Genomic DNA, 24,863 nt, shown 5'->3' with positions numbered 1-24,863 from the left:
GAGCTTTCAAGTCAGGCGCCGGCATTCAGTCAGAAAACCAAGTATGTTATTCTTTTCTTGCATCTGTAGTTTCGTGTTGTCCACGTATTTGGAAATGAGTGTTCAAAAGCGAAAGTGAACTGGGAACTACTTACAAAGTACATTTTTGAGGAGTCTAAACTTGTGAACAGTTTCAAGTTCTAGGATTAGTAATTCGAGCCTGAAACACAAAGACATACCAAGCCATCAGATGCCTTCTAGATCGTGGTTTGTTTTACAGGAAGATAGACACCAATAAAAGCTGCTCATCGTCTGCATTCTGACCCTCAGTGCATTGAAAAAATGATCTAAAATGAGGACAAACAGTTGGAATTACAGTTAAAGTTCACGAGCTAGAAATTACTCAAGAGAGAAATATTTCAGAGATGGATTATATATATATATTAGTGGTGCGTAGCGGTGGGTTAGTGGTTGTGCTTCGGGTAGTGTTTCGCTTGTCAATATACGTGCTGCTAGCAGGGGATGACCTTTGATCGCGATTAGTTATTCGGTCGGGCGGTTCCATTGGTTGCTCTGTTATCCTGTGTCCTCATTCGCCGATGCCCACGTGACCTTTGAAGTCGGCATCCCCTGCCGTCGTAATCTGGTCGATGCCGGAGTGATCTTTGTTTTTCCGAGTTCCAGCTTGTGACCTTCATTGATTTGACTCCGAGGAGTTCCTTGTTTATTTGTTTTTGAATCCAATATTCGGTCCTCCTTGAGTGTTCCAGTTGAGATGTTGGTCTTTTTGCACGTAGAGTTGCATAAATTGGATCTAGTTCGATGCACGGTTGATCGAATCCGCCGTGGACTACCACGCTTCCGGAAATACCCTTCCGTGCCTCGTGTTCCCATATACCAAGATTTTCACGTTTTCCATATTGAATTTGTGGCCTTCTTGGTCTTTGTGTATAGATATCAAGGACAGGGGGTCATGTCTCCTGACGGCCGTGTTGTGTTCCTTTTTTCGTGTGCATAATTTCCTCCCAGTTTGTCCAACGTAGAATTTGCTGCAGTTGACTTGGTATATCACATTGTTCCCCTTGGTTTCGTCTCGGTTATCCTTCGGTCTAGAGATTAGTTTCATTAGGGTGGCATGCGGTTTGGGAGCCAAGAAGATTCCTTTTTGAGCCAACAATCTGGTTGCCAGTTCTGATGTATTCTTGATGTAAGACAGGACTACCCGTCTGGTGGCTTGTTCTTGCTGTTGCTGTTGCTGAGCTGTTTTGTTCTTCAAGCTCTTCTTGAATATCCATTGTTCTGGAATACTTTGAATAGATGGTTTTCTCTCTTATTCCGTAGTTCTGTGGTTCTGCATTGTGTCTCTGCCTTCCTGAACAAGGTTTGGGTGTGTAGTCAGACGGATACCTTCCCAATTGCTAGGCGTCAATCCACGCGGGGCAGCAGTGTGGTCCGTTCATGAGATTGACCTTTAAGTGAGGAATAGCTTTGTCTGCTAGAGACAGGGTTGAACTCAGCTGTAAGTTTCATGAAAACGGGATAATCCGTTGTACTGAGTCCGTATTTCAAAGGTTTCCTTAACTGATAGCGAGTAAATTACCGGTACTGTCTTAGAGTCCCAACAAGGTCCAAAGAAGCATGGAGCTTTGGACACTTTACAAAGCGTATGCATTATTTTAGTTACAAAGGTAAGTAAGGCTAAGTTGACTGTCCTCATGAATAAGAGTGTCCATTTACGGAAAGCAAGATGACACCCAGCTGCTTAAAATAGAAGCATGATGATCATGTTAATAAGGAATAGGAGTAAGGTTGAAGTTGGGCGGTGCATGATATCGGTGGTAAGTCATCTGAAACAAGGTAAATGGTGTTTGTTACACCAAAATGTGCAATCCAATCACGACTTTGTGGGTTATCTAAACCTAACTGGGCAGATGCCTCCATACGACCAACAGTGGAAGGCACAGGTTTATCACCAAATGAATTAGTCAGATTTCTAGCGGGTATTCCAAAATAATTTAGCGGCAGAGTTTCTGTCGGATCTAGGCAAATGTCTCTTAAGTTTTGATATCAACTCGATGCATACGAATCTCCCTAAGACGGACGTTGTGGATATAGAAAGCCAGGTTCTACTGGTAAGCACAATGGTGCAAGAGCGAAGGCAACCCTCTGTAGATGAGATGGATGAATGCGCAAAATTATGCCCAAACTTCCATCTATTTGCTCTTAGTTTGGTTGCATACTCTCAAGATATCCGAAATCCCAGATGTTGGTAAACATGTATACGTACGTGTACGAAAAGCTTTAGCTAGACTCGAGTGTCTGCTGAGGATTTTCTGGTGTTACGCAAATGACACGTTTGTTGTGACCAAGCTTGCCAAGGTTAACAAATTCTATCAATATCTTAGCAATTTGAATTCAAACACAAAGTTTAGCATGGAGCTAGAGTCCACTTTGCGTACTTTTGCGTGACAGAAAATGACGGAGGAACTAAATCAGACTGTTTACCGCAAACGAGGAGAAACTGTTGCGGTCTTAAACTAATCATCAATACATCCGAGGGTATCATATGCTATTATGGTCCCAGCAACACCTAGTAGAATAAGTGCACTGTGCACTGAGGAGGCCGACCAAACATCAGAACAACTTGAAATAAAAAAACGCAGCTTCAAGACAGCGGAAACCCTCTGGGTTTATTAAACGGCAACTAACACGGACATCATCACCAAGACCCATCAAGGAGTGGGTTCAAACAGCAGTGATTCAATAAAAAACAGGGATATATGAAGTCACTAGAAGGGTGATGAGTAGCATTCTAGAAGGGAAAATCTTTACTTTTGGTATTGATACACCCAAAGCATAGGGACTATTCATATTGGACAAAATGTAGTCATTGCATGAAGGCCTACATATATCACACAGCCAGAGACTTGCCCACCAGATGCGGTGAGTATAAAAGGTGCATAGATGGACCACCAAGAAACGTAGATGAAGATCACATGATAGTTGAAGACTCGGCGGTAGTAGGATGTGTACTGGAAGCCCAATAGAGAATAGACCTGGGAAACGCAGAAGTTTTGAAAGGGGGCCTAACAGTCACACCACACGGACTAGTAAAGCATCCGAAAGTGAATAGAATAGAGGGTGGAGAACTCGAAAGCGTTTATAAATCGGTTTCACATCAGCCGAAATGACACAAGGCGGAGTGCGGCTATCAGTCAAATATCCTGGGTCTAAAGTACGAGGCCCAAACACAGCAAGGTCCGCTTAATCCTCCTAGCCCTAATCCAATTGTCCTAGCACCCCCCCCCAAGACATACAAATCAATGAAACCTATGAACGACACCTATTCCAGTAAGGTTCCCTAGACCGAAGAATCAAGGCCCCCAAATCCTGATTCAGCTTCATGACAGTTCTCTCATAACTAATCTGCCTTCATTGAAGATCATCTACAGTGACCAGAAAAGCGACGAACACTCAGCACTGACTAAGGCATCCAGTCCTGAGAAAACTCACCAACTTGTTCTCTGACCGTCTTAAAACTCATCAGCCTGATAGATCATTCCATAGACCTGACGAAAGTTTTGCATCAAAACTGAAACGATGCCCAGAAATAAATCCGCCAATTGTTTGTCAAACATGTCCGAAACGATGACGGTTCAATTGGCTACTAGCATTTCCCAGTTGACCGAAAAGCACTGATACCATTTTGTTGACACGTCAGGGTGAATAGCATATTTCAAGTTGGTAAAACTGCAACGAGGACTCTTATGTGTTGAGATAATCGCTGTGTCACCTTTGAAAACTCGTCAGGTAACAAGAATAATTATTCCCCAACATTTTCTTCTGCGTCGCCGGTTTTTGAGGGCAGGAAGGGTATTTTGTGACGTTTTATTAGGTGAGAATCAGACAAAATATCACACGGAACTGGTAGACAAGATAGGCTTTTAAATAGCTAAGGCAGCAAAGAAGGTTCGTTTTGTTTACGCAACCCAATAAATATCAGTTCCAGATGGGATGGACGATCACACTCGAAATTGCCCACTGGGCCTACAAAATATCGACCCTCTCCTCTGCTGCACGGCGAGACGTCTCATTCCGTGCAAGAGGCTAGACTACAGTGGTTCCCAGTCAAATGTCCAAAGATGCTACGAGCATGCATTCAAAAGCTTCAGAGATTGCATCTATATGAGGACACTGAAGACTGTTCAGATAATCTCTGCAAAAAAGGGACAAATGAAATCTCCCCAAATGCGCAACAAACCAGGCTGATCAATCTGCTCTCTCGACACCAACTTCGGCTGCAAGATATTACCTCTTGCGGCTGTCAGTGCAGCAAAACGGAACTGCCTTTACTCACCGACCTAGAACTGGACTTGTTCCTCAATATCTTGGCTCGCCCAGACCAGGCCATTGTAGTGAGTGTTTTCGATTCGAGGTAAGTAGTACCACGCAACTTTCCCACGTTGTTTACTTCGAAACCGCAGTACACAAGGCTCAGCCTGCTTTGGCAATAACATATTTATCTATAAGCGCAAAGAAAGGATCCGGAACATTATACTCCCGTCGTTGAACTGCTTTAGACGTAGAATTATTATCTAATGATTGTACATCAGCTGATGCGTACTGATGTTTCATCTACTCATCAGACTTACTATACGGTTTCATACTGTTCAATCAGTCTGATGATTTCCAAATATGGACAGACCTGTTTTACCGATATTCGTTTCAACCTACTCACACGTTCTGGTCTGTGAGGGCTTTAGCGTACAAATGAGCCTCTGCGGTTACATCCACTTCTGTGGTGCTGTATGGAAGGCAAACAACTTTTGTTAATTTGATACGAATTCATGGTGTAAGGAAGAAAGCCTTTCGCCTTAGCAAACACCAACTAAACAGTTACAAACTAATGGATAGGAAAGTAAACGCCTCATATGCACATAATTCACAAAAAACTGAACATTCTCACGCGTCTTGAACTTTCGTGGATATTCATTGACTATCACGAAACTGTAAACGAACGCTGCAAAGCAATTCCATAAGGTTCCGTAATAACCTCACCTTCCATCAGACGCGGGGTGGAGCTTCGAGAAAACCGCAGTCTGTTGGCATGCCTTATCAGTATTATCCGCCGTTACTGTGGTAGACTAAGATGCTACCACCAGTTACAAGTTTCCACTGAGAAGTTAACTTCATTATCAGGACTAAGCATGGTCCAACACATTCAAATGGCTGTTAGTTTGTCAGGTGGTTGTTAAAAATACTCAACTCAACGACCATTTACAGTCGTTAAAAACCGACCAGTCTATTACCGGAAAATTGAAAACACTTCACACCTGTTTTGTCTTCCTTGGGAATTATCGTGCACCTGACGAACCTCTTGGATGAAACAGTTTCACAGTACACCTCAGATCGGATTGGCTTCACTTACAAGAAAAACTTTTGTTACAATTTTCAGATCTCTTCACATTTAGAACAACTATATGGTTTAATTTGGTCAGGGAAAGTAACGCATCACAAACCAGACTATCCCGTTTGTTTTCCTGTTTGCAGCACCAACAGATTTTCAGAAAACCCAACACTTTCATTCTGCAAGCGCCTATACACTGAACAACATAAACGAATTCCATCTGCCGGTCCATTCCGTCGCAAGACAGCTTGTCAAGATCCACGTGACACACATCATTATGCACCATTCTGTGCACGTGAGATTTTGTACGCTCTGGGTACCAGGAGTCCTTGTGGATCCCTGACAACCGCCTTCTCTCGGTATCGTTTCCTCAGTTATGATCTTGCCTGCGTCTCAACAGCAAACAGTACACGACCCCTGCTGCAGCAGCGCTACGGACCTGCGGTACGAACTGGCAGCTGCCTCATTTTCATTGGCGGAAAACTGTGTCACCTGGGTGACTCCATTACCGGTTATCCAGACAAACTCTTGAGTAGGAAACTTTTGGAGCGGAAAATCGCCGAATGTTTTAAACAAGTTCTTGGCGCAGCTTGTGCACGCCCGATCTCCCAAAGTGAAGGGTGTTCTGAATAAAGTCGTGCTTGTATTTCCCTCTTTTTCCAATAAATGTGAAATAATGTGGTGAATTTGGTGTTCTGTGATACTGTGACTCATTACTAAAGCTTTTATTTGGGTGGTTAGAACTTTGGATGGACAAATGACTTGCAGTACTGAGCGAAAGTTTTCCAGTCACAAACAGTGACCTCCCACTCCTCGGGTATTTTGTGCCCTTTAGTTCAGAATTCACTTCAGTGGCGACCGTTTATTCAATACCAGTGTAACGGTGATACTACTGATGGGGGATGCATGCGAGTAGTATGTTTTCTCGTAAATCCGCTTTGTATCTCTTGAAAAGTGGGATCTATCACAGAATTTGTAGAGTCACTTTGTAGCATTTGCTTGCATTCGAGTGACAGTCAATTTTATCCAGGAAAGTTCAGAAAGGCGAGTTCAAGGAGAATATGGATATTCAGTTTTTGTATACAAGATGCAAATGAGAGTTTTGCTTCTCTGTCCACTAGTCCGTAACGGTTCAATTGGTGTTTGCTAATAGACAACTCGGCGGTAAAAGCCTTCTTTCTTTCACCAGTATAAAAGATGAGGTGACTTGGGAAGGTGGCGGAAACTGAGTGGATCGTACGACTGGACGTCTGTCTCAGTGAATAGCTGCTCAGGTGCCACTGTATAGCAGAACCAGCAAATTCAAGCAGACAAGAATCGCGACCGCAGTTTACTGGTCGACACGAATCATCGTGTTAATCCAGCCGAATCTTTTGACGTGACTTACCTAGTATCACCTGAAAGTCCCAAGGTCATCTGTCAAAATACACCGGCAGCCTTCAAAGCAATCATTATTAGGTAACGTCAGCTCTTTCTGTGTTATCAGAAACGTCACTTGAAAGCATCAACGTTGAACTGACCAATCATTCAATCCTTCCCGAACCATTCCAGTTGAATGATTTAAAGGAGTCCGTATATTTCGATGCCTTTTAGCAGCATTCCTACGTTTAGTATGTTCTGTTGTTGTATATAATCAGTAACCTTTATATAAGAAAGGCCTATTTCAGGAGTTCTGGACAGAGGGCAGTTCTTCCTGTTGAGTAATTGCAAGTTTGAAAGAAGGATTTAGCAGGCCCAACTGCCCTAGTTTGTGATGTGAGTTGGCACCACATTGCATATGACTCGTACGCTGGCCCTTGACTCATAGTTCGATAGTCCGTGCCACCCTGATTATCGATCAGGTGTGGCAATCTCCAAAGGATTGTTTGGTGGCAATCTCATGTTCTCGTTCAACAACACTTTGGAACTGTAGTCATCATAAAAACCCTGCGTGAATATTTTTGACTGCTTTCATGATAAGGTGGACAATCGCAAAGGGTAGAATGGTCTTACATTAGATGTCAAAAAGGGTACGCGGAGCTAAAAAGTCAGCAAATTTCTGGTCTGTTGACGGAAACCTTGATGTAATCAGGTCCGACAAATCAATCACCGGTTTTGAACGATGCAGCGATGATGCCCTAACAATAAACAACAGTTTATCTCTTTCGTGGATTTTTATTCAGCCATTATCAATGATGTTATTCCGCATTCGTGAGGATTTATCGGTACTGCGTGAGCTTGGATCAGAACTTTGGAGCAATGGTGGAATTTCTGAATACCTGATGGTTAGCACATTTCATGTGTATGCAGAAAAACTTCGTGGTTGAATGTCCTTTTTTCGGGACAGCATAGTCTAAATTGCATGGTGAATCTGATCAGCTGGGAGAACTATCCCTCAACGTCTGTAATACGGTGAATCCTTAACGAGACAAGTAGAAAGTGAGTTTTCGGTTGTGCACCAGAAGCCGCGTTGGTTGGGTCATGTACTGCATATGCTGAAGCATCGTGTGTCAGAGTCTTGTTTTCGGTGCCCAATTCGAAGTGGCGGAAACACAGAGCTGACCCCTTACGAAACGTTTGAGTGCTGTCGGTGCTACTCACCATCCAGGATGGGGACCGAGTGATCCTCAGCACGCCTGATTAAAGACGCTGTGAGATATGATTGCTAATCGATGTTTTTGGCGTTCTTGTTGCAAGTTTCTATCCAGATTGTCTGAGTGGATGTGTGGAGGTGGAGGCCCTCTGGAATGATAGCAGTAAGCTAGCATCGAATCCCTTTCCCATTCGCTTTTATTCTTTTCACAATGAGGCTTTCAAATAAATTATGGTTGCACGACAGCGAAGAATTAGTGCTCAGCACTGATATCATGCTGTCGATGATGAATGGTGACGACTTGATGATTATAATAATATTAATATCAATAATAATAATGATTTGACTGGAGCATCTATCGGTTTTGTACACAAATTTGACAGCTCTGTGGACGCGACAGTCAAAATCGTTCATCCGTTTTCAAACGTCCCTGGCATTATTTGTAACGCACTACTCATAAAGTTGCTGAAAATTCGTCGACAGCCAACGACCGGTTTCGCCCTGTTTGGTGCTCATGAGGTAGGCTCATTCCCCGAGTTTCCGTCGATCTCATGTTCTACTTGAAACCAAATTGCACGAAATTATCGAAATACACTCATTTGCTGTCGACAAATTGTCAGCAACCTTATACATGCATCGCGATATCCCAACTATCGTACCAGCTGAAACCGAGGCGGCCTGGTACAGCACATTCAGTTACCTGGAAGCATCACAAAAGAGAGATTCAGCTGAGATCCAGGTGAGTATCTTGCAAAACCAAATTAGTTTGCAAATGAGTGTATTTCGCTAGGTTCCTGGCATTACCTTAAGAAATCTAGATAGAAGGGTCCATCGGTCAACACAACCACGATGGTTATTAGGTCATCATTGGAGCCGCTTGGAAATCAGTCCCACTTTACCAAACTGAAAACGTTTGCCGCACGGACCTGGCGGTTCGGTTGCGTTCATCTTTCGCTGGAGGAGCGTAAGTCCCACACGGGCCTCTTTTGTCAGACGTCAGAAGTCCGGCATGGCTAGGGGATAGCACTGCTGATGAGCTTCTCTAATAGCAGAACTCGAATGCAATAACGTTCTGCTTTGATATGAGCAAGTCAGAATATTTGTCTAAGTACGGGAGGGCAAGCATTTGAACCCCGTCGGTGTGAGCATAAGTTCGTAGCTCTCGAAATAACCCATCATTTGTGGTGTGTGGATTTAATGGACGTGATAGAGTTGTTTATACAAAGAAGATGATGAAATATTTTAGTGTTTTCCACGAAAACCGAGACCTTGGATGTTGCTGGAAAAGTCGTATTAATAATTCACAACTACTTTTCGTTCCCAATTTTATCTGTTTGAACGATTATAAAAAACACGAACACCTCATAATTCCACAAATGTTTCACTCAAACATTGCCACATTGTCAAACTGCTTTGCCCAATCAATGTTTCTGCAAACTGGAAGGATGGGAGGCCCCGTGGTCTGCGGTCCGTTTGCGCTTAGCTGACAGCCCAATTTCGGGGTGACAGATTGCTCCTCTGAAGAAAAGAGAACGAAAATTGGAAATGTGACAGTCAAAATCGAGTAAGATCCAAACATTTGATCTTGGGAGTGTTGCGATCTTCAGTAGGAAGCTTAAATTGTTTGCTGGTTAAATCCAATTTCCAGCGCAAATAAACAGCAAAGTTTGAATCGAAATTGCGTCCCCTCTACAATCCTCGGTTCCCTAGTGGCTAGACTAGATAAATACGACAGAACTGAGATGAATAACCTGGCAGCTTTCATTGCCTTCTATTTTGATGTTCATCCGTAGTTATGGACTCGACTGAACGAGATGCGTTAACTGCGTAACCAATATTGGGAACTGTAAATCTGACTAAGAAAGAGTGTCATATGCGGTTTGTGTGAGTTCGATTGCAGTTTCCTCTGTTGAATTCCAGTACTATGTTGATACGCTGAAATTATACGCAGCTACAATCACTGTACGACAGGTATGTGGTTTTTACAGCCAGTAATACTAATAACAATAGTAATTATAACGATGATGATGGAGATGATAACGATGATGATGATGATGATGATGATGATGCTAATGCTGATGCTGATGATGATGATGATGAGGAGGAGGAGGAGGAGGGGGAGGATGATGATGGTACGGCTTATATCTCATTGAGACAAGGATTTCATGGGCCGTCTGAAGTACACTGGGAATAATACTCAGTAAGAATGAATGAATGCTGGAGGGATAAAAACAGATCACAAAACTCGGGCAGCTTCAAAGTTGCAGTAAATCGGCTGCATAGTACCTGTAAAATAACGGAGATTTTATATCAGAACTGGAGCCTCAAGATATTCGGCTGGAATCGTTAGTTTGCAGAAATGTTCGGTGTGATTCAGCAAATGTGAATATTCTCACTTGATTGGTTTGTAAACTCTTGTGCTCAAATTTCACAGGGTCGGGGAAAAGTATAAAGTAAAGTAATATTCAAAGACTACAGTATCTATCTACGTAAATGGAGGTTAGAATGCTTTTGGGACCTACGCGTTTTGGAAAAGCCTGATCCAGCATAGGAAGAACAAACGTATAGGATAACTAATCTACTCGTTCCAATATGTTTTTTCTCCTCAAATGCGACTCACGGTAGACAGTTTCCTAATTTATTGTTTAATTGGCCAGGTTTTGGGTTTTCATTCGTCAAAAGAACACTCGACGTAAACACTATCCTTTGTACGACAGATCGGCCTCAGAAAGGACCACTGAACTGTGCATATATCGCAGTGTTTAGGTTGCTCCTCCCTCTGGACTTGAACCGCTACTCTAATGTAGCCTTATTTGACTGTACTATGCCATAAAAGAGGATGGATATTTCGGTAGTTTAACTGAATTTCTACTCATTTTCCTATGGATTGCATGAAAGGCAATTCAAGACATACGTAATGTACTACTCATAAGGTTGCTGAAAATTCTTCGACAGTAAATGGGTGTAGTTCGCTAATTTCATGCAATTTGGTTTCAAGTAGAAAGTGAGTTTGACGGAAACTCGGTGGCTACGTCTACCTGATGAGCCCCAAGCAAGGACGAAACCGGTCGTGAGCTGTCGAATAATTTAAAGTAACCTTATGAGTAATGCATTACGTATATGCATGTATCGCGATACTTCGAATATCGTGCCAACTGAAACGTGAGGCGACCTGGTGCAGCACATTCAGCTGCTTGGAAACACTTTAAACGAGAGATTCAGTTTCAAGTGAGTCTCTCGCAAAACCAAATTTCCTTGCGAATGACTGTATTTCGCGAATTTCCAGCCATAAAGGGTCTGCTTTCAATCCGAACCAAAAGCACATTGAAAGTGGAAGCAAAAAAAATTAGAATGTTCCGTTGCAACTTTGCCCTGTGAGCGGCGCAAATCTAAATTTCCGAGAAGCACTGCACAGCTGTCCCATCCCTATTAGGAATCCTCAGCAGTGCACATCTCACGAAACCCCAGGGGATCTTGAACAGGCGAACTCTCTTAGTAGTTGAACATTTGGCTGTCCGATCACTACCTGCTCATCTGCAATGTGATTAACTCGCACTTAGACAGGATATGCTCGTCCTAATTAGATTAGTACAAATGTATGGTGTTTCTCAGCTTTTCTACATAAATTGGCTTCACTTACCAGACGAAATCCCAAATGAATTACTCAAATCTCTTCATGACGTCACTCATGTACAGTTAGCTCAGAGGACGAATAAATTCACCCAATGAGCGAAAATTTCATCTGAGAAGTTGTCACTCGAGAAGTCAGTCAGCGCGTGTGATCACGTGATGTGGATCCCGTGATTGAAGGATAAACGGCTCCATATTCTAAATGTGAGCTAATCACGTGCTTGTGGCTGAACGGAGTCACGGGTGTTCGCGGGTCCAAAACTCCTTGGAGTTCGGTGAGATGCGCACTGCTAACGATTCCCAGTAAGGATGAAACGGATATACGATACTTCTCGGCTTTTCAGCATAAGTTGGCTCCAATTAATAGACGCAATTCACGGAGAATTGCTAAGTCTCCTCACACTACCATCAAAGTAGAATGGGCCTGGCTACAACCCGATGAAACCCATGTTTATGCTTTTCCTCAATTGAAATAACTTTATGGAGTATGGAACACCTGCCTGCAAGTGTTCTGGAACGAGAGTCAAACGAACCTCTTTCTTATGTTGTTGTGCACATCTGCATGACATCCGAAAGCACATTCCTTTATTTCACTCTGTACTTTTCACCCCAACTGTCATAGTAAGTGAATAGTACCCAACCGTAGGAATGGAGGTGGTAATCGCAATAGTTTTCAAATAAATCAATTACTCACTACGGTCTTCTGTAACTTCACACTTTGAATCAAGTTTGTAATCCCAGACAAAATTGTTGAACAAGTCCCAAAGATGACGTCTGTAGGCGTCAAATTTCTCCTGTTGCCTCTGATAGTTCCCCGTTAGAATAAGCATATCCAAACCATGAAAAGGGAGCCGCTTGTTTCCTATTACGCCGGGTACGTTCGTATATGGATATCTGGGTGATTCGTGATGGTAGACGTGATAAAACCTAGTTCTCACAACATCAGTAGATGAAGAGTTGAATAACCAGCGACCAAGTAGCCAGGCTTGTGGGCATGTGTATCTGAGTGCCGAGAGTGCGTCAAATGAGTATTCTTTCGGATTGAGCTTTCGCGGCCATGCTTCTGGGTCCTTTTGTCGGGCGCTTTCAGCCTCGACAAGAAGATCGTAGGTATTTTCACGACCGGGCAAAGTTATTTGGTCCAGGTAGTTTCGCAACTCGGTTCCATCACTATTAGCCACGCTGGGAAATCCCTCGTATTCACTTTGCATGGAAGAGAAAACCAGCGCTGCCAAATGTGACTCTTGTCTTTGGTCTGCAAAAAATTGAAGAGGAACAAAGATGCTTGTAAACGTGATTCAAATGTTACAAATTCAACAAATTTAGTAAAGTCCCGGACAGTTTTGCAACGGTTTTTGGCAAAGCATACGATGGGTTTGGCTTCTTTTTGAGGCTCACTGGCTAGATGCATACCCTAATTTCCCGTCAACGTTATGAGCTACTTTAAAACCAGTCAGCTGCTCTGGTGAAACCTCTCGTTTATGGTAGTCTTCTTCATCTGGATGTGCCGCCTAATGTCTTATTTGGTATGATATTTGCGATATCGTAGTTTATATTTTTTTAAACTACACACTGCTCGTGAGGTTGCTGAAAACCATTCGACAGCTCACCTTGTGTGTATTATGCTATGTGAAGAAAATATGCTATGATATCTAAGATCTCATGCTGCCCTACTGAAGGCGTCATTTTATTGCCACATCAGACGACGTCTACTTTGTAATTACAGCCGATGTACGCAAACGATGGTCTAACATATTTGCAATCGGTCATTTCGCCTCTTTTGCGTGCTACTTAGTTGCGCTTTTCTGTCATCATAGGATAACAAGCCAACGCGAACATTTGTTATCAGATATGACCGCCATAGTTCGCGAAACGCTTGACAACAAAGAAACTCGTACATATAGACACTGATTATACCCAACGCTAAGCTGAGCTGACAGTTGTGCTGAGCGCATCGGCTACAGGAACAGGAACGACAGAATAGATACTGATGTGTGGAGGACGCAGGCGCCCGTATGACATAGTTGCATGTACTGTAAACGGGAGATTTAGTTTAACTACAGCCAACTGTCTTGTCAAGATCGAATTATTCTGCGAATGATAATCGCGACTGACGACCAGGGAACGGTTAGGTGGATTTTACGTGATAAGTCAAAGCCTCGGAAAGGCACACAGGGTGTCATCTAGGCAGCAGATTTAGCCGAGCTAGCCATGCCCCGAGTCCATGCTTCAGCCTTCCCGCTAGCATCACGGAATACGAGACTTGACGGCGCTAGTCCGTATATTTGGCCTTTACCATCTGTTTGGATGCTTCGCGTTTGTTTGTCCCTGAGTACAGCAAGCGCAGATAAGCGGCACAGCTAACTAGAGTCGCAGCATCCGAGTTTGACTGATCGATTGAATCATGTTGAACATGCCCATACATCAGCCGATGTTTGGATTTTAAAGTTACACTCACTGACGTTCAACGCACTTGACTGCACTTCGAGTGATAAGTTCTACCCTTTGAAGCCGGATAACATGTACTTTTAAGTCACAGGCTTCAGTTTATGCAGACAGGCCCAACAAGCATTTCAGTCGAGCATCCCACAAAGGTTGAAATCTGCTGTCGGGTCGAACTTCCCGTGTGAAGGTAAGAAGTCAGACCGATGTCTGGAACATGAGGTGGACTTTGGGTAGCAAACTCGGTTGAAGGATAATATAACAAGGGATTCAGAGATGATTCAGTAGAGCCTCTCGTTAACACTGACTTAATTTGCAAATGCGCGTACTCCACCAGTTGCATACAGTTAGATGTCCGATTAGAACGTAAGGTTGACGGGAACTCGGGGTAAGTGCCAACTTGATGAGCTCTGAAAACTGTGATGCCAGTTGTGAGTTGTCGAAGTATTTTCAGGACCTCATGAGTAGCATGCTTCGTCGAAAAAAACTAAGTTCACTTCGCCGCAGGCAGCAGCGTTGTTATACACATTATTATTCCAAAACAATTCCTGTAATAATTGCGCGGGCCATTGCGTGGGGAGATCGCTCCTATCGCTATAAAGGAGAGTGCCGTCCAAAGTTTCCAAGCTTGGGTGTGCGTTCAGTCAACATTCAGTAACTGAACTATTACACATCTCAAGTGGCATAGATAGGAAGATTCACTAAGTCTCTCTTTCCGACGTGTGCCATTAAATTATCCTCATACAGTGCGGGATACGGGTTGAAAATAAATTGCATCAGCTTGCAGTCTTGGCACGAAGAATCAAAATACAACCCAATGTTTAGTTAGACGTTGATAGTCCTTCTGGAATGAATCTTAAATCAGTCATCCAGCCATAACACCCTTTCGGTGCATAGCTACCGCGCAATCCAAAGGAAGCCAGCTGGCCCAAGCTGAGACACCGTAATTGGGTTCTCGGTAAGCTCATGCCTTGATAACGGAGCTACCTCGACCTCTGTGTGTATTTTTCAGAGATCGATGTTGTGATGGCTAAAGATTCTAGAAATATATGTCATCATCATCATCATCATCATCATCTGTCATCAGTGTCAGTTGTAAGATCAGTGTACCTGTCGTAGAGTGAGTGTAGCTGCCGCAGTTTCATTCACCGATGATTTGGGGAGGTGGGTTAGTTAGCTTCGTATTCGAGGCGGAAGCTGATACATTGGCGTGTAAATACAGGACTATCAGTGGACTGTTAAGTGGGGATTAGGAAGGGAGCTATGCATTGAAAGACGCTCGGACGCACGAGCGTCATTGAGAGCGTGAGTCGGTCATATATGACAATATCTTCAACCATTGATGTGGGTCATCTCGGGGTCCCCATCCAGGAGGACGGTAATGACCAGCGCAGCTGAGTTTGCAGGTAAATGGCTTTTATACTTCGCTGCCAAATCGTTTGACCGTCTCTGGCTTGTTTCCACCCTTCGCGTGGTTTGCCGACCAGAACCCTTCGAAGAAGTCGGTCGACGGGCATATGCAGCACGTGGCCAAGTCAGAGCAACCTGTGCAGTGTGATCGGTCCATCTATCGAGAGTGAGGTATTTCTTCCAAACAAGATATCCCGTGTAAATAGATAGCCAGTACCACCCGAATCATCTTACCAGAAGTTTTCAATCACTATGAAGTAGTTAGATCTTGTCAAGGGTATCAATAACTTACTCTCATAGAATATTTTCCTCACGGTCGCTTGTGACCAACTGTTTGGAGTTCCTTGATCAAATTCTTTGTCCACAGCAAACCACGATTTCACCTGTTCTTCCTCAAACTTTCTTGCACTCCACAAGTTTGCACCCCAACTATCTTCTTTGTAAACTTCCGCTAACTTTGACCCCAAGGAATTCAAATCCCACTCCATAAGAATTCGTCGAACTTCGGCTGCACACGGTTGCAGGTTTTGTAACACTTTCGGGGTATTTCCGTGGTCACATGCAATCAACTCGCCAATTAGCTTAAACGGGTAAAATTGTTGCCATTTGCTATTATTGTCGTCATACCAATTGACGGCTCCACTCGCGAGCCAAGCCGCACGAAACCAAGGTTCGGTTGCAGCTAGCTGAGCTTGTATGTTGACCAGTTGCAGACCACCCGTCGCTCCAGATCCATGAGCCAACAGAACCACTTTGGTTGCGTCTCCACCAAAGCGACCGATATTGTATTGAATCCATTTAAGAGCAGCCATTTGGTCTCGTAATGCGAAATTCATATAATGCGATTTTTCCCCTGTCTTTCCAAGAGTATTGAAGTCATAAAATGATCCGAATGGACCTAGGCGATAGTGTACGTTCACCCAAATCGCTCCGAATCGTAAGACAGCCTCATCTGTGGGAAGGTATGCGGCTTCGTTTGTCCCAAAAGGATTCGTTGGATTTTTTATCGATCGAAAGCCTGTGATGACCGCAATAACCGGTAACAATGTGCCCTTGAACACTGGACTTGCGATGTCTAACGTAAGACAATTCTCTGTTGCACCGCCGACAACGTTTCCTTCACTGTTTAACTCAACACATGCAGTTGTTTTGTTTGGCCGACGCATCACACAAGTCCACTGACCAAATCTGAAGTTACAACGGTCGTCGTAACTGAGAAAACAGTATTCCGTGTCTGGAACGGTCATGGTCTTGAACCAACGATATCCACCATCGGTGAGGTTATACTTAGCCGATATATCATACATCACATGGGGAAAACTGACCTCGTTTTTTGTCACCGGCGGTACTGCATAAGGAACAGCCCAAAATCGTAGAACATTTTTCTCCTTATTCCACAGGCCCTCCATGTTGGCACACTGCGATGTGACATAGTTGGACGATTTTGGAGTCGCTGGTAGTGTGAGAATCACCAAGAGCACATGTGCAAGGAGCGCCATAAAGCTAAGCAAAATGCCCACAAGGAGTAGGAAATCGAATCTTCGGGACAAATAGAGACGCGGTCTATGTGGGTCAACTAAAGGACGTCCATGTAGAAAAAATGCTTCTGCAGGCTTGAGAGGTCGGTAGCGCACCACAACCGCCGCATCTTCCACCATTTTGAGTCTGAATGAGCCAGTCACTTGATTTTGATCGACAACCTCATTTGAACTGCTGTAAATCAATACCCACTTACGCACGAGAAGAACCACCAATCAACAGCTGTACAACATCTGATCACCAAACACGGAAATTATCAACAAACCTAAATCTAGCAGCCTGCACGAAATAACACCTATTGCCTGCTGACAGGATATGGGGTTTTAGCAATCTCGGGCTTCCGTTTATCATACTGAGACTACTTTATACGACCTACAATGGCACGTGATTATCTAGGAATTTCGTTTGATACAGGAGGGGTCCGGCTGCGTTGGATTGCTCCCTTCTGAACAGGATGTCTCCAGTGTTCCTAATATGACTTGGTAGTATGGTGTTGGTCACTTTTTCTGTGCGCTCAACAGGAAATAAGCAGTCTGTTTTAGATTCTTGGTAAGCCCCTGGGAGGTGAGTCGACGCCAGTGGTTTTATCTGAGTAGAGTTGAGTAGAGTTCTGCGCTGGTTACAGTCGCCTATCAAAAACACGGTATGAAAGCAGACGCGAACGAATGACGTGGAAAATGAAACTTGGCAGGAATATGATGGCGGTTGGTAAAGGTGGGATCTCTGACATGGCCATCATCGTAATGCTTCTCTTGCAGTTGAGCTGAACCTAGGTGTTTCTTGGATGGTGTGTAAACAATCCGTAGCTTTTCACTGACTACTCAAAACAACTGGTGAGATTTAGGCGTGCCGTTGGCATTAATACTTATGTTCGAAATGTTTTACTGAAACCGATTGTGGACGTAGGCAATTAGACACTGAGACAAAGTCGGCCCAGTTGTCCATACAGCAGCTTTCGACGAACGAACTCAAAATTACCATGTGGTTATCATAAAATAAACTACTCAAAAGGTTACTGAAAACTCCTCGATAGTCCACGACCGGTTTCGCCCTTTTTGGGGCCCATCAGGTAGGCGCAGTCCCCAAGTTTCCGTCAACCTTATGTTCTACTTGAACCCAAATTGCACTGTTTTTTGAGAAATACACTCATCTGCAAATCAATTTGGTTTTCACGGGAGACTCAATTGAATCTCTGGTTTATGATGTTCTCCAGCAAATTGATTTGCAAATGAGTGTATTTCTCGATAGAATGTGATTAGTTCTTTTGATAAGCCCGTTACTTCGCCGGTGATATGTCATAGAGTTGGTTTCGCTTCTTCAAAGCAGGCGGCATATTCCGGCAAAAATGTAATCTTCACATGACGGGCCCTTATCTGATTATGGGACTGCGGGGGCACCGTTGTGTGATACCAGCCCGTGAAATACTAAGAGTGCCAGTGTTGTGATATCCTGATTTACGGCAGTAGTGCTCCGTAGAATTTCGTAAAAAAAAACAGCTTTTACCAAAATGCACTTGTTCCCTCTGAGTGATACGAAGCAGACCTACAAAGTCGACCTCTGAGCGTTGGTTTGGACGCTCACTGGTGAATCCCTACGGGAGAACTCGCAGGTTAGCCGCTGGTGGATTTGTCCGCGCACATGTTTCACATTTAGAACGAATGTCAAAATCCTCCTTGTGTAACCGGGGCCACCAAAACCTTTGTCCAAACATCTCTGTTGTTTTGCGCGCGGCAGTATAGTCGAACTCTCTATGGAAGTCCCGAGTCTTTTGTCACTAATCTTAGGACCTGATCTGATTCACCAGATATGTGCGGTGCACTGTTCATGAACACATCGTTTACAAAGGTAACTTTCTTTTGTACACCATAAAAGCTATCTTTTCCCCTGTTAGTTAAGTGTCCCGCTTCCCCTGCCTCCTGTAGATGTCCTGTTGTTACTCTTTCATCTGCGGTCGACGGGGTTAATAAAACTCCGATTATCAAAATACACTGAAAGCCGTAAGACTTTCAATACCGTTTTCTAGATCGATAAATTTACTCAACGAATCGCAAAGTAGTTTCGTCGTATGGGCGAATGTGGAATGGTACATTAGGCCGAGGAAACTTGAAGTTACGATGTGGAAATAGACTTCCGGTGAATTGAAAATCCCCTTATTCTGATTTTACCTGATGACAAGATCTGACGGAACGTCACACACGTAGGCGTGATGCATTGCGAGACTTAGCCTGTCTCGATAGCATAAACGGTCCGCTCACAAAAGAATTGCGAAGAACGTAGCAACACCAGCAACACACGAAAACTCCAGAGCCGCTCAGAGTTCACGTAAGTTGAGGTAAGTTCGCTCCAGTTCCTCACAGATGCAGATTTGCCTTGACTGCACTCGTACTGACTGTTCATCCAGAACAAGCAAAATGGTTCGTCCTGGACAGCCCCGACGGATATGATCGTACTGTATGGTACAAAGAAAGTTCTTATCATACTGAAAAGCAAAGAAATGGGGGGATCTCACCCGCATCAGTTTTCATTGCAATGCCATCATACCCAGGTCAGCTTACGGCTGTCAGCAGGCCACTGCTAGTTTACACATCAGACCGATTCCTTTGGATCCATCACACATTACCAAATCAAATGTGTATTCACTTATCTACTCACTGTTGACAAGCCCACTTATATCAGATCCCAACCAACCGTATTCCAATAAACGCGCACATTGATGTACAAGTCCTTCGTGGCAGTGAGACTTTATAGTTTGATCAGTTCCGTCATCGAGTTGCTGTAAAGCTGAAGTGAATTTTTCTAGGAGACAATAATGTGGTTCGATTTTCACGAAGTACAATCATTTGCACACTTATTTAGTTTTGAAAGCAGACTCAATTGAATCTAGCCAAATATCACGTTTATGATGCCCTCCGTCTGAGTGTATTGTGCGAAGGCAGCTTCGCATTTCATTTGGTGTAGTATTCGAGATTTTGAATGACATTTTTTCGACGGAACGGAATACTCCTTGTTGAATCTAACTTGACCTTATGATAATTCATCCATTCATTTGCTTACTCCGCCTATGTATTTTTGATCTCCAGTTGTTTTGCTTATTCGTACCCGCCACTCACCTTGCCGCAGAGGCCAGCCCTTCCCGACACTTGTGTGTTGACATGTGTGTGAATTTGCGCTGCTGACCTACTTACGCAGTGCGCTCATGTACCGTTTGTTGAGCCTGCCTTGTTTTCCCATGGGATCCGTGTGATCGGACATCCAATGAAAATCACGAGACTGTCGTATGAAGGGGCGACCGCAACCCACGCTACCGAGCCATCATTCCGCTTGCCGCTGTTTGGTATGCGGATGTTGACACTGCACTGTGCCGGTCAGTGACGGGTTCGTGAACTTGTTGACGCTACAGGCGTGAACAACTGGGGTTTGCTGTACACATTTGTTTACTCTTGTGTAAATAGTACCGTAGAATTACGAACCCAATTCTTCCTTTTGATATTCGGGATTGTTGAACCTACGCGTCGCCAAGAAAATAATAATAATAATAATAATAATAATAATAATAATAATAATAATAATAATAATAATAATAATTGTTAAGCTGTAGCACCCTTTTGGTGCCTAACTGCCATGCCACCAGAAGGAAGGGATACTGCCAGCTTGCCCCCGCCCTGCATAGAAGTCGAGAGGCGGAGGTCGGGTTCGAACCATGGACATTCCGGTCAGTAAATTCGCGCTTTAACCACTTGAGCCATCTCGCCCCTTCCAGCAAGAAAATAAACTACGATATCGCAGCATTCTCAATTGAATGGGAACCTCATTGACGTAAGATTCGGCGGTATTCGACAGATTCTCCCGTCAAAACCAAACAGGCATATAAATGAATATATTCCTTGAATTGTATCTAATATGGGTTCATGTAAAACACATGCGACGGAGGCTTTCAGGTCGAATTTGGTGAATAACATCGGCTTCTTGAAAAACTTGTTTGACCAATTTGGTTTCCAATAAGTTTGCTTAGTAGAATCTAGTATCAGCAATTAAAGCAATTACTTTGAAAACAATAATGGAGAAACATGTTTTGTTTTGACCGATCTGGAAGCCTGTTGCAGGAAATCGGACGCACAGTTATCATTAGATATTGTTGCTGAGTAACGAGAATTATAATTGATTACTTTGATAGAAATACTACTCAGAGTTGCTGAGATTTCTTCGACCGGTTTCGTCATTCTTGGTACAGTTCTTGAGTTTCCGTCAACCTTGTTCTACACCAGAGCGTTCTCTAGTTATTTCGAATGCAGTTTAGGACAAAAAATGTTAACACAGGATATATTTCATAACTTGCCTACAAATCACTAGTCGTATATAGTGTGTTGACATGGAATCGAACCAGGGTGAAGCATTCTGACAACAAGTACCGCATCCATGTCATGCTTCTCCATGCAGGCAGGCAGGTAGGCAGGCAGGCAGTGCAAGAAACGAAAGACATTCAACGCAAACTTTCAAGAAGGTCAGATTCCTGAAGATTCCTGTAGTTTATTGCGACCCTCAGCTCCATTGAATGTTGATCAGACAGCCCTGGATCAAAGGCAGACAGTGCGAGACAGCCTTGGATCAAGGTCAGACAGTTCCCCATGGATATATAGCGCGAGGGTGTTGTACTTTCGTGCTCCATCTCTTGTTCGCTGCTGTGTTCCTTGTCGGCGGGTATTTTTTATCCGGCACTAGGCACTGCAATGGGGACAACAGTGAGATATGACGAAACTATCAACACTTCAGTAAACTGCTCTCATCTTTTCGGTCCAACGTGGATCATTGGAAGTTTCTTCAATGAATCAGTCTAATTTGTATTGTAGCGCTGCAACCCAACTAAACAAGTGGCGCAAATTGTTGCATTTGAAAGCTCACCTTTAAAATGGAAGAGTTTGGTCACCGTGAGCCACTACATTTTGCTTAAAAGCTATGGGATGACTGGAAGTTTACTTAAGATTGCGCAGAGAGTGCTAATATACTTTTTTTTCTATCACGTCTACCAACCTCTTCGGTTGAATCGTGAGAATGTCACAAGTAATATCCTCGCCACCGTCATCATCAGTGAAAGCAACCTTGGAGGTGAACACTGGTTTTTTACTACCATACAACAATGTCGTTTTATTTGAATGAAGTTTTATAATGGAAAGGAGAAAATGGTGTAGAAACTGTATCTAGGGCTAGCCTAAAACAAACATACAAGGTGCCTACACTTTCAGCTCTCAGTCACACACTTGAGATAAAAACTGATGGCCTGAATGCCACAGATATGGTTCAATGTCTCCAGCCGATCACAAGGTGCACCACATCTTGGAAACCAAACACCACCAAATGTGCCCATACACTCCGCAAAGCCCTTCATTCCCTAATCCCATGAGAAATTCTGTCCACCTCTAGGTTTCCACCGCTGCACGCTAGGTAAGGAAAACGGCAATCATCGCAACAGGCAACAACTCGGCATGAGTGACGCATTGCCCAATGTACCAAGCTTGAAGTACTGGATGTATTCTTGAAGTGAAACAGAGTTTGCTTCACCGAAACCCCGTTTCCTACTGATCTCATCGCATATTTGCTAGTTTCAGGCGATTCTCATCATACTTGCAAGACACCGTTGGTCAAAGACCTGAAAACAAGTGTTTCCGAAACCATACTACCGTAGAAAAATACGGTAAACGGTGAGACAAGTGAAGCTCAACTTTTGAATTCTACATGTAATTAAGTTTTAGGGTAAACTTATCAACTCCATTGAAAGAATTGCTTATTAAAGCCCACTACTCAATAGGTACATTCATGCAACTCTACACCTAAGCAGGAACAAACCTTTCATCTGCTCAATGGCGAACGTTTTTATCGTAAATCCCTTCTTACTAGAACACACCTCACAGAAGAGATCATTTTTAATCAAACCCTTTAGTAGTCTCCGTAGACAGAATCACCTGATTAGCTATCAAACCACAGCTAAAACTTTTTGAGTACAGATAATTCCCAGCAACGATGTGTCAAATGCTATCCCTCTCCACATAAACCTCTTCTGATACGTCATTGACCGATAAGCTCCGGTAGTCCGGTCGTCAGTTCTCCAACATTTTGTCCAAACGACCTAGAAAGTCAAACAGCTGCCCTTCTTTTTTGTGAAAACAACCCTTGCACTTACACAAATACGCTTATTTGCATTTCAATTAGCTTTTCACGGGAAACTCAACCGAAACGCTCGGTTATGATCTTCTTCAACTGGATTGGCTGCACAGATGCCGCCTCATGTTTCAGTTGGTACGATATTCGAGATATCTCAGGATATTTTCACAAGGGAAACTATTCATCAGGTTGCTGAAAACCTTACGACAGCACACGACCGGTTACTTGGGGCTCATCAGGTAGGTGCAATCCCGGAGCTTCCGTCAACTCATTGGACAGTTCCCAACAAATACACTCACTGCATATCAACTGAGCTTTCACGGGAGACGCAACTGAAGAAGATCACAAACACCCGTCAAAACCAAATCGATATGCAAATCAATGTATTTGTTGAAAACCTTGTTTTTATTTCTTACATAGTAGACAAAACATTATAAAAATTCAAGGCATTGGAGTCTTCCTCTCGGAGCCTTTTTACTTACGCTTGTGCCTAACCAAGGTTATTTTATAGTGCTTTAGCTTGAATCCAACTTTTTCGCCTGGTACGGTCAGTAGACCGTCGTCCACACTCCCCTGCGTCAGTTAGGCGATTTTTCCTGTTTTCTCGTTTTATTTATTACTACTCATAAGTAACGTGTTGTTGATCCAGAAACTTTGGAGCGGACTTGGCATTTTCGGTTCTAACGCCATACTGAAATTAGTGTCCTTTTTGAACTAGAAGCGGGGACTTTTTCCATGCGTATGGTTTTATTGGTCAGCGTAACTTTTCACAGATGAGAGATGATGCACTGTTATTCGGTGGAATCTAAGCTGATCAGCAGTCCCACTTAGTGCTAGTGAGAGTCTGATACACTCACTTTTATGAGCAAGGTAATTTGGGAGGAGGACTAGTTTCTTGAAGGTTCTAAACTAGTAGTGTCCGTCAGTCACTTCCTACAAAGCTGGAGTGACTACTAATATGGTCAAAAGTTCTACGTCACAAATCGTTGAGACTGGTCATACCATTAGTCCAAGCGACCGACTGTCTGAGAACATCACAAACGAGAGATTCAGCTGGGTTCCAGGTGAGTCTCTCGAAAAAAACAAATTAGTTTGCAAATTAGTGTATATTCGCGAGTTTCGTGCAATTTGGTTTCAAGTAGAACATAAGATTGACTGATACCTTCGGACTGAGCCTACCCGATGAGCCCCAAAAAGGGCGAAACCGGTCGTCGGCTGCCGATGGATTTCCAGCAACCTTATGAGCAGTACATTACAAAGATATACTTCAAATAATCTACATCGATCCAAATTTGACATCTGAAACACTCTCAATACGGCCACTTGTTCCGGCACTATGCTATCGTAAGCGATTCGTATGAACTTTTAACTAACCTTGGTTATGTGACACCTACTATCAGGCTGATTCACCCAGAAGAGCTGTAGCTCACCTTTAGTCCACTTAGATGAAGTTTTATTTTTCTATTCATCCACTTGTTGTGTTTTATTCCTCTTTCATTTTTACCGCCGAACCGATATGGACTGTCCATGGACTGAACCCCTAGATATGTGCTGAATTAAATAGAATCGTTCAGCTGTAGCACCCTTCCGGTGCCTAACTCCCATGCCACTCGAAGGAGGCACGAGGTCTGGGATACTGCCAGGTTGCCCAAGCGTAGACAGGGGAAGTCGAGAGGCAGAGGTTGGGTTCGAACCACGGACCTTCTGATCAGTGAATTCACCCTCTGA

General features: G+C 43.5%; 1 protein-coding gene across 1 annotated transcript; it reads left to right on the top strand.

Moving 5' to 3' along the window:
• Positions 1–3,166: 3,166 nt before the first annotated feature.
• On the top strand, positions 3,167–24,863 carry T265_12590 (hypothetical protein; the record flags this gene model as incomplete). Its single annotated transcript, XM_009164511.1, is given in 12 exon segments — positions 3,167–3,214; positions 4,308–4,414; positions 5,048–5,140; positions 5,530–6,006; positions 8,342–8,477; positions 8,482–8,697; positions 9,879–9,929; positions 15,437–15,606; positions 20,263–20,343; positions 20,578–20,695; positions 23,184–23,374; positions 24,710–24,863. Coding segments are annotated over 12 exon segments (1,842 nt in total).

The sequence above is a fragment of the Opisthorchis viverrini genome (assembly GCF_000715545.1).
Source record: "Opisthorchis viverrini unplaced genomic scaffold opera_v5_6, whole genome shotgun sequence".
NCBI classification, from domain to species: domain Eukaryota; kingdom Metazoa; phylum Platyhelminthes; class Trematoda; order Opisthorchiida; family Opisthorchiidae; genus Opisthorchis; species Opisthorchis viverrini.
Note: the sequence above shows the minus strand (reverse complement) of the source record. Positions and strands in the feature narration are given on the sequence as shown.